Here is a 14,608-nt window from a genome sequence, read left to right on the forward strand (position 1 = left end):
GTCACAATTTTTCCTTTATCATCAGAGAGAAAATTACTTCTGATTACAGTTAAGTAGCAAACTTAAACCTGCCCAAATCATTTTGTGTTTCTATTTCTCTTGTTATTGCAAATAAAACTCCTTGAACTAAATTGGGAAATGTGTTAGAATTTGAAACAAATTCCAGTATGCTGAGTAAGGAACAGAATAGGAAATCAGGTTCAATGTGACTAGTGTGTTATAAATTCCCTCTCTAGAGAGCCACTCCCCAAAGACGATCTTTGCAGAAAGTAAAAGGGCTTAATATTCAGTTGTTCATTTGGTTCTGTGTAGGTCATGAGACTATGATTCTCTTTTCAACTGTCAGGTTTCCTGTTGCTTTGTCAGTTTATATAAACAAGAGAACTGTAAGAGGGCAAGCCTAAAGAGGTCCATGACAGATTTCATAATGTTCTTGCTCTTAAAAGGGTCAGCATTCCATATAATCCCCACAGTAATGCGTGGAACTATTATATTTGGCTTCTCTGAGATCTGAGATTAGAGTTTTCACTCTGATATAGAAGATGGTGTTAAGCCATACAGATTTCTATGATACCCATCTTGTATCTTCAGGTAAGGTAAAGCTCACAGGACTCAAAGCTTCTCTATTTTCTCCTTCCATGCCTCTCTAGTTTTGTATTAAATACCACTTAATATGTGAATTATGAAAGTATTCCTTCTCCAGAATCAAAGCTAAATTTTTTTCTAAGAGCTTATAAAAAAAGTGTTACTTCAAAACTTACTAGAACTCTTATAGTGGTTTGCCAGTTTCCCATTTATATTGCTCTCTGTGGGAGTTAGGGCCCTAGGTCAGGGAGAATTCCAGTAAGTGAATGGGAATAGACCTTCCTTCAAGGAAGTTTCAAGTGACTACCTTCTATGTTACTTTCTGTTACATTTACAGCATAGAAGACAAAATTTTATTCCTGTTTGAGATTGCAAACTTTGAGCAACAGCTTTTGTGAGCACAGCCAACTTTGGCATATCTTTATAAATGATACATACTTGACTTTAATATCTACTAAAGTATCTGATATCAACTGCAATATTAATGAAAAACATCATATATATCAAGTATTGATTGTGATGTATAGGGCAATGTAGGACTATATTACAGAGCTTTGTTCCTTAAGTTTCTTTGTAAAATAAGGAAGATTGCCAGTAACTCTTTTTGAGTGTAATTTTAGTAAAGAGAGGAATTGAAATGTGAAAACTTCTGATAGATTTTTATTTTAACATTAGTTTATGATATATTCTAAAATTAACATAGGAATATTTCACATAATCTAACACAGTAAAACTAAAATCAGTTAAGTTTCAAATGTTATTTAAATCTATTTATATTGTCCTCATCAGCTTGACCTATTTCTCTCCCAAATAGATCAAAGAATATTAAATATCAGTGTCATCGATATCTTTGTAGGTTGCAACCACTTAATTATTTAGCTGTGTTTATTCATTCCTCTCATTCACTGCTTATTCTAAAATTGTAGATCCTTGGGCACACTTGACTCTTGATAATACCAAGTAACTTTGATGGTAAACCTTAGGGTGACAGAAGACTTTTCACTTTTATTTACTGTATTCAGAATAGAGTCACGAATATATGAAAATCATGGAACTATCACTGCATGGAATATGGCATTTTGTTATTTATTGACACACAGAATGATTTTACCCTAAGCAAGGGATCTGCCCTTATTTCTATACTTGTAATTTGGAAATCTGTTATTTTTGCAGCACTACAAACAAATGAATATTCCAACATAAATAATTGCTCTAGCTCTGTGAGTAAATTCATCCTTTTAGGCTTTTCTTATACCTGGGAAATTCAGATTTTCCTCTTTTCAGTCTTCTCTGGGACATATATTCTGACACTAACTGGAAATCTTTGTATTATCTGTGCTGTGATGTGGGACCATCAACTACAAACTCCAATGTACATCCTACTGGCCAATTTTTCCTTCCTGGAGATCTGGTTTATCACCTCCACTGTCCCTAATATGCTAGCCAACTTTCTCTCTGAGACCAACACCATTTCTGTCTCTGGATGCTTCCTCCAGTTCTACTTCTTCTTCTCCCTGGGCACCACTGAGACCTTCTTCTTGTCTGCCATGGCCTTTGACAGGTACCTTGCTATCTGCAGGCCCCTGCATTACCCCACTGTCATGACAGTTCAACGCTGCATCAGAACAGGAGCTGGGTGTTGGGTGTGTGGCTTCCTGTACTTCCTCTTGCCTATTTACCTCATCTCTCAGCTCCCATTTTGTTGTTCCAATACAATTGATCATTTCCTGTGCGACCCAGGACCTCTTATAAAGCTGTCCTGTGTGCCAGCTCCTGCCACTGAGATCATCTGTGCTATCTATAACTCAGTCCTCATTTTCACCACCTTAGTCTTCATTATCAGCTCCTATACCTTGGTGATCAGAGCTGTGCTGAAGGTCCCCTCAGCAGAAGGTCGGCATAAGGCTTTCTCCACATGTGGCTCCCATTTGGCTGTGGTGTCCCTGTTCTATGGCTCTATCATGGTTGTATATGTGAGCCCAACAGCAGGCAATCCAGCAGGGATTCAGAAATATGTGACTTTGTCCTATTCTGTGTTAACTCCACTCTTCAACCCCTTGATCTATAGTCTTCGAAATAAAGAGATGAAGGTGGCTCTGAGAAAGTTATTTAGAATGGTGAGATTTAGTCGTAGGCATGGAAGAAATCTTTGAAGGACTTTTGTTTACAACTGAAATAACGTATGAGAAATAAGTAATTAAAAATTGGCATTCAGTTGTATTAACTAAATTAGGAATGCATGTTTTTGGGGGAGAAAAGAACATATTCAAGTATAATTAAATGTTACTAAGTTAACTGGCCATCTATCCATTTTGTTATTATTAGAGAAAAATGTACATTGAACTTAAAATGTTTCAAAGCAGAGAAAAAACTATCATGCATCTTTTTGACATTTAGACTTAACACTAGTTAAAATTTTTCTGTCCATATTATAGTCATATACATAAATATCAATCTGTATCATATTTTACATTTATAAGTCGAAGTAACATGCTACATTTACAAAACTTTTTAATTCTTGTGTCAATATTAAAAAAAACATAAGATGCACTGACTTTTGAATGTTGACTTATCATAAATGTATTTCTTCCCACTTTCTCACCAAGATCCAGTTAAAATTCTCCTAATATGTAGATCCAGATGGCTGCCAATTTTTCCATTATATATACACTTTCAAGAATTATTTTTAATAGCTCTATTTTGAATGAACCATGCATTGTGTTTTCTTATACACCACTTGTGCCTTACACAGTTTAGGAGACAATCACCAGTGACTCCCCAGTACTGTTACAATTAAAGACATTGTTAGATTTTCTTCTTCCAGTTATCTCAAGGACACTAGTATCTCATCCTTTCAAACAGAATTCTCTTTATCCCACAAAGAGATGCTGGACCCATCACTCTCCAGGGTCACCTCTCAGTTTCTAGACCCTGGAAACTATTAATCTACTTTTTGTTTCTGCAGACTGACCTATTCTGGACATTTCATATAAATGGAATCACAGGATATGTAGCCTTTTATGACTGGCTTCTTTCACTTAGCATAATGTGTACAAGGGTCATTTATGTTGTAATATGTATCAGTATTTCATTTATTTTTATGGCTGAATAACATTCCTTTTATGGATATACCATCTTATATTTATCCATTGAGTAGTTGTTGAATACATGAGTTGTTTCCATTTTTTGCTTACTATGAGTTATTAATTAACAAGTTTTTGTGTGAACATATGTTTTCACTTTCCTAGGGTACATCCCTGGAAGTCGAATTTCTGGCTCTTATGTAGACTCTGTATTTAATATTTTGAGGAACTGCTGACTATTTCCCAAAGTGGTTGCACCATCTTACTATCATATGAGCCCAGGATGAAATGTATGGGGATTTCAATTTCTCTGTATTCTCAACAACACTTTTCTTTTTTTTCTTTTCTTTTGTTTCTTTTTCTTTTTCTTTTCTTTTCTTTTCCTTTCTTTCTTTCTTTCTTTCTTTCTTTCTTTCTTTCTTTCTAGCCATCCTTTTAGGTATGAAGTTGTATCTTATTGTGGTTTTCATTTGCATTTTTCTAATGATATGAGTATGTTTCCATGTACTTATTGGCCATTTGTATGTCTTAAAAAATATGTATATTCTGATCCTTGATCATTTTTTAGTTGCTATGAGGCATGGCTCTGTCTTTACAGTTTTAGAAGATCTTTATATATTCTGGATACAGGCCCCTTATCAGATGTATAATTTGCAAATATTTCTTTCAATCTATGAGCTATCTTTTTACTTTATTAATTGTCTCCTTTTGAATTTCCACTTGATGTAGTCCAGTTTATCCCCTTTGGTTTTGTTACTTGTGATATTGATGTTACATTCATATGATGCTATGTTGTTGCATAATCCATGGTCACAAAAATTACTGTTCTATTTATTTATATTTTAATGTTTTCTTGTAAATGATTTTTCCAACTTTTGTATTCACTTGGTTATTTTATAGGAATTCATTAAGAGAGGAATCAAGTGCAAGCTCCAAATGACTACTTTGAAATAAAAGCTCTTGAAGCATTTGATGGCATAGTCAGATGTGTCACAAACTTATAGGGTCATATGAGTCAAAGCATAATCTTTTTTTTATTGAATAGTTTGATATCCCTGAATATGTTATCTCATATAACACATTTAAAATTTTTTTTTAACGTTTATTCACTTTTGAGAGACAGAGACAGACTGTGAGTGGGGGAGGGGCAGAGAGAGAGGGAGACACAGAATCTGAAATGGCTCCAGGCTCTGAGCTGTCAGCACAGAGCCCGACGCAGGGCTTGAACGCACAAACCGTGAGATCATGACCTGAGCCAAAGTCAGACCTTAGCCGACTGAGCCACTAAGGTGACCCAACTTATCACACATTTTTTTAAGAGAAAATGTGTTTATGTCCTTGACTGTCAAATCTTGATCTAATCTTTTTAAAATAAATTATCGACATAATTTATGACCAAATGATATCTCTTAGACTCATTTTAATAAAGCATTGATACAGGGTAGGAGTAAAGAATGAGAAATAAATTGTTGATTACAGGAAACAAGAAATAGGTAAATAGATGGAGTAAAAGCAAGGATGGAATTAATGAAATTATTATAACAATACATAATGAAGTTATTTTTCTTTAAATACATTATAAGGAAAACAAGAGGTCTATAGAAAAAGACTGAGTATGCTTAAGCTATTGGTATCTTCAAAAATTATATTCAGGGGTGCCTGCTTGGGATTCTCTCTCCCTCTCTCTCTGCTCCTCCCCCATTCACTCTCTCTCTTTGAAAATAGCAAATAAACTTAAAAAAATGTTCAAAGTTTTTCTTTGCTTCTGTTTCTACATAATGGAAAATTTTTATATTGTCAGGTATAACTGTGTGAACACCATTTTAGTGAATTGATTTAATTGGCCATTGTTTTTATTTTTTCACATCAAAATTTGTGATATAATGGTACAATTAAAATGTTACAATAGAGGTAACTTAGATGATGGGCACATTGATGCAAGTAACGTACTTATCAGTGTGTGAGAGAATGGAATTAAAGCAGCTTATGTGCTATCCATTCATTCTTTTCATGATGAAGAAATCCCTTGGGGTAAAGGAAAGAAGACAGGGGAACCACACTGAATTGCTTGTTGACTGGACTCCAAGAAAATCAACCAAAGCTATTTACTAAAAGAAAGAGCCTTTATTTCTTAAATTCCTTTATCAGAATGTTGCTGATAAAGGATTGCCCATTATAAATAGAATCCAGAATTCATGAGGCATGGCTCTCTAGGAAATGTCATGTAAGTTGCATAACGTAGAATGGTAATGTAGAATGGAAATGCTTCTAGTTGTATGAAGACCTCTGTGAAATTCACTTAGAAATATAATCTGTACCAATCTGGATGAGGTTGTCTGAGTTTGGGCCAGAGGAATTAGTTTTCCACTAATGAAGGACCTGGGGAACTGGCCACAATATACCAGAAACTTAACTGTTTTTTTTTTTTGTGTGTGTGTGTGTGTGTGTGTGTGTGTGTGTGTGTGTGTGTGTGTGAGCCCCTTAATCATCTATAACCCATAATTATTTAATAAAAAAATTATAATGGGTAAGATGACTGATTCATGTAAGTATGATTTGACAATAGAATCCTGAATTTTAGCTCACTATGAAAGACAAAGAATGAATGACATTAAGAGTAGAGATGAAATTGGGACTCCTGGGTGGCTCAGTTGGTTAAGCATCCGACTTCGGCTCAGGTCATGATTTCACATTTGTGAGTTTGAGACCCGCTTCAGGCTGTGTGCTGACAGCTCAGAGCCTGGAGCTTGCTTCCAAATCTGTGACTCCCTCTCTGTCTGCCCCTCTACCACTCATACTCTGTATCTCAAAAAAAAAAAATAAATGTTAAAAACAATTTAGAAAAAAAAGAGTAGAGGTAAAATGGGAAATACTGTGATACATTTAAGAAAGTATCCAAATACTGTGCAGACTTTTGTGAAATAATTTCATTGCACTTTAGCTATTTGAATAAGAAAACTTAAAATATCTTAAAAACTGTGAAAAACATCTTAAACACTACTCAGAGAGAGACAACAAAATATTAATAATCTATGTATAATAATGTGAAGCATCCAATACAAATTACTATATACATATATAGGCAGGAAAATAAGACTCACAAATAAGAGAAAAACTTGGTCAACAAGATAGATGTGATACAGATTATGAGATGGAATACATAGTCTTAAAAAATTATCAATATACTAACATTTAGAGTAAAATATAAGTTCAATCAGGGAAGATTAAAAACCTTAAACATTCCTATCCTGAAAAGTACAGTTTCAAATTCATAAAACAAAGTTTGGGGAAGTATAAGGAGAAATACACCAACCCTCATTTTTAATCATATTTAAATACCCCTCTATTTTTCTTGAAATAAAGACAGACTTAAACACCAATGGAACAGAATAGAGAGCATAGAAATAAATACATGCTATAGTCAACTAATCTTTGACAAGGGTCCAAGAGTACACAATGGGAAAATATTGTATCTCCAACAATGGTGTTGGCAATTTGGATATCCACATGCAAAAGAATGGAACTGGACCCTTATCTAACATCACACAGAAAAATCAACTCAAAATGGATTAATGACTTGGATATAATACCTGAAACCGAAACTGTAGGACTCCTGGAAGAAAACATTGGAGAAAATCTTTCCAAGAAAATGTTCTTGGCAGTAATGTCTTGGATATGACACCAAAAGCACAGGCAACAAAAGAAAAAAATAGAAAAGGACTACATCAAACTAAAAAGCTTCTACATAGCAAAGGAAACAATCAACAACATGAAAAATCAACCTGCAGAATGGAAGAAAAGATTTACAAACCATGTATGTGATAAGGGTTAATGTCTGAAATATATAAGTAACTCTTATAACTCAGTAACATGAAACAATCTATTAAAAAATGAGCAAAGGAACGGCACCTGAGTGGCTCAGTCAGTTAAGCGTCCAACTTCAGCTCAGGTCATGATCTCATGGTTCATGGGTTCAAGCCCTCTGTCAGGCTCTGTGCTGACAGCTCAGAGCCTGGAGCCTGTTTTGGATTCTGTGTCTCCCCATCTCTCTGCCCCTTCCCTGCTCTCTGTCTCTTTCTCTCTCTCTCAAAAAAATAAACATTTTTAAGAAATGAGCAAAAGATTAGGGGCACCTGGGTGTCTCAGTTGCTTAAGTGTTCAACTCTTCATTTCAGCCTAGGTCATGATCTCATGGTTGATGAGTTTGAGCTCCCAGGGTGTGTGGAACCTGGTTGGGATTCTCTCTGTCCCTCTGTTTCTACCCATACACTGCTTATGCTTGCATTCTCTCTCTCTCTCTGTCTCTCTCTCTCTCTCTCTCTCAAATAAATAAATAAATAAATAAATAAATAAATAAATAAGCAAACATTTTTTTTAAAAGAGCAAGGGATTGAATAGACATTTCCCCAAAAAGTTATACAAGTGGTGAGTGAGTATGTGATGAGATGCTCAACATCACTAATCATCTGGGAAATGAACATCACAGCCACAGTGAGATATCACTGCATACCTGCTGGGATGGCTACTATCCCAAAAACCAAAATATAACAAGTATTGGTGAGGAAAAGTCATCCCTTGTACACCACTGATTGGAATGTAAATTGGTATAGCCACTATGGAAAACAGTACTGAGGGTCTTCAAAAAATTTAAAAGAGAACTACCATATAATCCAACAATCCAGCTTCTGGGTATGTATCCAAGAGTTGAAATCAGGATACCAAAGAGATCTCAAAAAGCTATGTGAACATCATTGTTTATTGCAGCATTAGTCGTAAAAGCCAAGACATGGAAACAAGCTAAATCTCCATCAATGGATGAATGGATATATAAAATATGGTATGTGTGTGTGGTATGTGGAAGAAATAATGCTAAATGAAATAATCCAAATACAGAAGGACTAATGCTATGTGATACCACTTAGATGAGGAATTTAAAAATAGTCAAACTCATAGAAACAGACAGTATAACAGCTGTTTCCAGGAAACAGGGAATTAATGGGCACAAAGTTTCAGTTATATAAGGTGAATATTTCCTAGAGAACTACTGTACATCATGGTGTCTGTACTTAATAGTACTGTGAATACTTAAAAATTGCTAAGAGTGGATCTCATGTTAACTTATCACACACACACCGCACAAAAAAAAATAATAGAGTGGGAGGAAATTTTGAAAGGTAATGAATATGATTAGGCAATAGACTGTGGTGATGATTTCATGGATATAGACTTGTCTCCAAATATCAAGTTGTATACATTAAACATGCAAAGCTTTTGTTTGCCAGTCATACCTCAATAAATTGTGTTTTGTTTAAAGGAAAAAGAAAAAGGGATTGGGTGTACATAGCATATTGAAAAGAGTATGTCCAATGTTTTAGGTTGTGACTCTGAGCAAGCAATATGCAATTGCTTGTTTCACATTACTTCTTTGAATCTTTACACCCCTTTGTGGTTTTAGTGAGGTTAGAGATACCCAGTAACCTCAAGGCAATACAGATACTATCTGGCTGAATAGAGATGACATGCAAGGATTTCAACCTGGAACCAAATGCTTAAACATAACATGATATTTCCCCTCCCCCTAATTCCTTGGACTTAAGAAATTTTGGGCGTGTGTCTTATATGTTTGAAGTGTACAATGTGGAATGTTTTGTTGCGCTTACATATTGCAGAATGACTACCAAGATGCAGATAATTAGCACATCCATTACTTGTCATAGTTAACAAAGGTAACTATTTTTGTGTATGTATGAAGAATGCTTAGGACCTACTCTCAACATATTTATTAACTGTAGTCACCATGCTATACATTATATCCTTAGAACTTACTGTTCTTAAAACTGGAAATTTGTTCCCTTTGATCTAATCACCTCATATCCACTCCCCCCACCATCCCCTGGTAACCAACATTCTATTCTCATTCTATAAAATTAGCTTAATAAAATTTCATGTATTAATGATACCATACACAATCTGTCCTTCCATTTATGGCTTATTTTTTAGCATAATGTCCTCTGGATTCATTCATGTCATTCTATTCCACTGATCTATGTGCCTGTTTTAATGTTAGTACCATATTGTTTTGATTAGTATAGCTTTGTAACATAACTTGAAATCAAGTACTGTGACAGCTCTATGTTGGTTTCTTTCTCACGAATGCTTTGATCATTCAGAGTCTTTTGTGATTCCATACAAATTTTAGGAAATTTTTTTTCTGTTTTTTTGAAAAATGTTAGAATTTTGATCTAGATTGCATTGAATATATAGATTTCATTTATTGTGTATAGTTTCAGTATTGTTTTCACAGTATTAATTGACAGTATTTCACAATATTCTTTCAGTCTTATGGCACTATATCTTTTCATTTATGTATCTTCTTCAGTCTTTTTACTCAATGTCTTAGATTTAAATATATATGTTTTTCACCTCCTTTATTAAATTTATTGCTATTTTCTATTTTTCAATGTTGTTGTAATTGGGATAGATTTCTTTTATCTCTTTCAAAGAGTTCATTAGTAGCGTATAGAAACACAGCTAAGTTTTGTTTGTTGATCTTGTATCCTGAAACTTTATACACACACACACACACACACACACACACACACACACGCACACACACATGACATATACTTGTTCCTTTCCTATTTGGATGCCTTTATTTCTTTTTCCTTTCTAATTGCTCTGGATAGGATTCCCAGTACTGTATTGAACAGTAGTGATGATAGTAGGCATTCTTGTCTTGTTCTTGATCTTAGAGAAGCTTTCAATCTTTCACCATTGAGTATGATGTTTGCTGTGGGTTTGTCATTTATGACCTTTATTAGATTCTGATATATTCATTCCTTCAATAGACAAATTGCTGAGATTTTAGCTTGAAAGGATGTTGTCTTTTGTCAAATGGTTTTTGAGATGGTCATATGACTTATCAGTCATTTTATTAATGTGTATCATATTTATTGAACGTGTATGTTGATAAATCCTTTCATCTCAGTGATAAATCCTTTATCTTGGTGTACAATTGCTTTTTTGTACTGTTGTATTTGGTGGGCTAGTGTTTTGTTAGAATATTTGTACCTATATTCATCAGAGACATTGGCCTGTAGTTTTTTGTTTTGTTTTGTGTTCTTGTGGTGTACTTATATGATATCAGGGTAATGCTGGTTTTGTAAAATGGATTTGGAATGTACCTTCCTCTTGAGATTTTTAGAAGAGTTTGAGAAGAATTGGTGTCAATTCTTTTTTATCTATTTGAATTCCAGTATAGTTAAAATATCATGTTATATTAGTTTCAGGTGTACAGTATAGTGATTCAACAGTTCTGTCCATTTGATTACTCAGTGCTCATCATGATAAGTATATTCTTAATTCCCTTCATTTATTTCATCCATCCCCCCACTCATCTCCCATCTGGTAACCATTAGTTTGTTCCATATAGTTAAGAGTCTGGTTTTTTTTTCACTTTTTTTTTGTTCATTTGTTTTGTTTCTTAAATTCCACATATGAATGGAATCATATGGTATTTGTATTTCTCTGACTTTTTTCACTTAGTGTTATACCCTCTAGGTCCATTAATGTTGTTGCAATGGCAAGATTTCATTATTTTTTATGACTGAGTAATATTGCATTAAATATATATACCACATCTTCTTTATCCACCCAACTATGGACACAGATTACTACCATATCTTGGATATTATAAATAATGCTGCAATAACCATAATGGTGCATATATCTTTTTGAATTAATGTTTTTGTATTCTTTGTGTAAATACTCATTAGTGGAATTAATGAAATGCATTGTAGTTCTATTTTTAGTTTTTGAGGAAACTTTATACTGTTTTCCACAGTGGTTGCACCAGTTTTCATTCCCACCCGTAGTGCAAGATGGTTGTTTTTTCTCCACATCCTTACCCACATTTGTTGTTCTTGTTTTTTTTTTTTTTAATTTTTTTTTCCAACGTTTTTATTTATTTTTGGGACAGAGAGAGACAGAGCATGAACGGGGGAGGGGCAGAGAGAGAGGGAGACACAGAATCGGAAACAGGCTCCAGGCTCCGAGCCATCAGCCCAGAGCCTGACGCGGGGCTCGAACTCCCGGACTGCGAGATCGTGACCTGGCTGAAGTCGGACGCTTAACCGACTGCGCCACCCAGGCGCCCCATTTTTTTTAAGCCATTCTTAAGTGTGAGGGGATATCTCATTGCAATGCTGATTTGCATTTTCCTGATGATGAGTGATTTTGAACATCTTTTCATTCGTCTTTTGCCCATCTGTATGTCTTCTTTGCAGAAATGTCTTTTCATATCTTGTGCCCATTTTTTTAACTGGGCTATTGGTGGGGGTTTAGGTACTGAGTAGGAGTTCTTTATATATTTTGATACTAACCCTTTATCAGATATGTTGTTTGCAAATATCTTCTCCCATTCAATAGGTTTTCCTTCCCAGATCTTTTCTTTCTAGTTTCATAATGTTGTGTTCAAAAAGATACGTGGCATAAATTCAGTCTTTTTTAGTTTTTTAAGAATTGTTTTGTAGCCTAATTTGTATTCTATTCTGGAGAATGTTCCATGTACATTTGAAGAGAATATATACTCTGCTGTTTTAGGCTGGGATGCTCTGAATATATTTCTTAGATCCATTTGGTCCAGTGTGTCATTAAAAGCTAATGTTTCCTTGTTGATTTTCTGCCTGGATGATTTATCCATTGATGTAAGTGGGCTATTAAAATCCCCTACTATTATTGTGTTACTATCCACTACTTCATTTATGTGTGTTTCTAGCCTTAAGTATTTGCATGCTTTCATGTTGGGTGCATGAATATTTACAATTGTTATATCTTCTTGTTGGATTGTTCCCCTTATGATTATTTAGTATCCCTCTATGCCTCTTGTTACAGTCTTTGTTTTAAAGTCTATTTTGTCTGGTATAAGCATTGCTATCCCAGCTAGTCACTTCCATTTGTTTGACAAATGGTTTTCCATCCCTTCACTTTCAATCTGCATGTATCCTTAGGTTTGAAATGAGTCTCTTAGGCAGCATATAGATGGGGTTGTTTTTTTATCCATTCCACTACCCTGTGTCTTTTAATTAGATCAGTTAGTCCATTTACATTTAACATTGTTATTGATAGATATGTACTTATTGCTATTTTGTTACTCATTTTATGATTGTTTTTGCAATTATTCTCTGTTCCTTTAATCTCTTGCTCTCTTACACCTCACTGGCTTTCTTTAGTGATATACTTGGATTCCTTTCTCTTTATTTTTTTTGTGTATCTATTATTGGTTTTTGATGTGTGGTTACCATTAGATTCATATATAACATCTTATGAGTATAGCAGTCTATATTAAGTTGATAATTGCTTAACTTTGTACACTTCTTTACTCCTTCTCTCCCAAATTTGAAGTATTTGGTGTTGTACTTTACATCCTTTGATTTTGTGAATCCCTTGGCTTATTTTTACAGATATACTTATTTTTACTGCTTTTGTACTTTCTACTTTTCCTACTCTTACTTATGGTCTTTGCACTCAAAGAGTCCTCTTTGATATTTCTTGTAGGGTTGGTTCAGTTGTGATTAATTCCCTCTAATTTTTGTTTGTCTGGGAAACTCTTTATTTCTCTTTCTATTCTAAATGATAGCTTTGCTGGACAAAGTATATTCTTGGTTGCATTTTTTTTTTCTTTCAGAACTTTGAAAATGCCATGAGACTCCTTTCTGACCTGCAAAATTTCTGCCAAAATCAACTAATAGCCTTATGGAAGTTCCCTGTATGTAGCTGTTTTCTCTTGTTGCTTTTAAAATTATCTCTTTATCATCATATCTTGCCAGTTAATTACTGTGTGGCTTGGCATGGACCTCCTTGGGTTGATTTTGTTGGGGACTGTGGTTGCTGGATCTGGATGTCTGTTTCCTTCACCAAATTTGGAAATTTTTCAGCTGTTTCTTCAAATAAGTTTTCTGCCCCTTTCTCTCTCTTTTTTTAGGATCTCTACAATGTGAACGTTATTATGCTTGATTGTGTCATTGAATTCCTTTAGTCTATTTTTGTTTATTATTATTATTTTTTCTCTCTCCTCTTCAGCTTGATTGCTTTCCATTACCTGTCCTCCAGGTAACTGATCCATTCTTCTGCTTCTTCTAGTCTACTACTTATTCCCCCTAGTATATTTTTAATTTCACTTATTGAGTTATCCATCTCTGATTTATTTTTTATGTTTTCTCTCTGTTGAGAGTCTCACAGAGGTCCTTCTCTCTTTCTTAAGTGCAGTGAGTATCTTTATGACCATTACTTTAAATTGTCTATCAGACATATTAGTTATATCCATTTCACTTAGGACTCTTTCTGTGATTTTGTCTTGTTCTTTCATTTGGGAAATATTCCTCTGCCTCCTCATTTTGTCTAACTCTCTGTATCTGTTTCTATATGTTAGTAAAGACAGTTTCATCTCCTGCTGTTGAAAGTAGTGGCCTTATGAATAAGAGTTCCTGTTGTGGCCTGCAATGCATTGTCCCCTATTCACCAGAACCTGGTGCTTCTGGAGTGTTCCTATGTGAGTTGCATGTGACCTGCTATTGTGATTGTGTCACTTTTGCCTTCAGTCCAATTGTCTACTGTGATTCTTTTTGCCTGTTGTGGGCAGGGTTTGGTCCCTGTGCTGTTAGTGGGCTGCCTTGGGCTTCAATGAGTCAGACTAGGCATTTGCCAGAGATGCAGTAACTTAGAACTGCAGTGCACTTCCCTTGTGTTGTCCCCCGAGAAGCTTTCATTAATGCATGAGGCCTAATGTCAGACCCTATATCTGCCTCGAGTCCAGTGCTGGGGCCACAGTTAGACTGGTGTGTGGTTATCTCTCTCTCTTTCTCTCCCTCCTTCCCTCCCTCTCCCCCCATCTTCCTGTCCATGGGGCAGGAGTCAGTTTGGAGTGGTCCTGGTGCCTGTCA

General features: G+C 34.9%; 1 protein-coding gene across 1 annotated transcript; it reads left to right on the top strand.

Moving 5' to 3' along the window:
• The first annotated feature begins 542 nt into the window (after positions 1–542).
• Positions 543–2,673, top strand: LOC115517025 (olfactory receptor 11H6-like). The gene is given in 3 exon segments (XM_030320200.1): positions 543–591; positions 1,759–2,645; positions 2,647–2,673. Coding segments are annotated over 3 exon segments (963 nt in total).
• Positions 2,674–14,608: the final 11,935 nt, after the last annotated feature.

Source organism: Lynx canadensis, chromosome B3, assembly GCF_007474595.2.
Source record: "Lynx canadensis isolate LIC74 chromosome B3, mLynCan4.pri.v2, whole genome shotgun sequence".
Lineage (NCBI taxonomy): Eukaryota > Metazoa > Chordata > Mammalia > Carnivora > Felidae > Lynx > Lynx canadensis.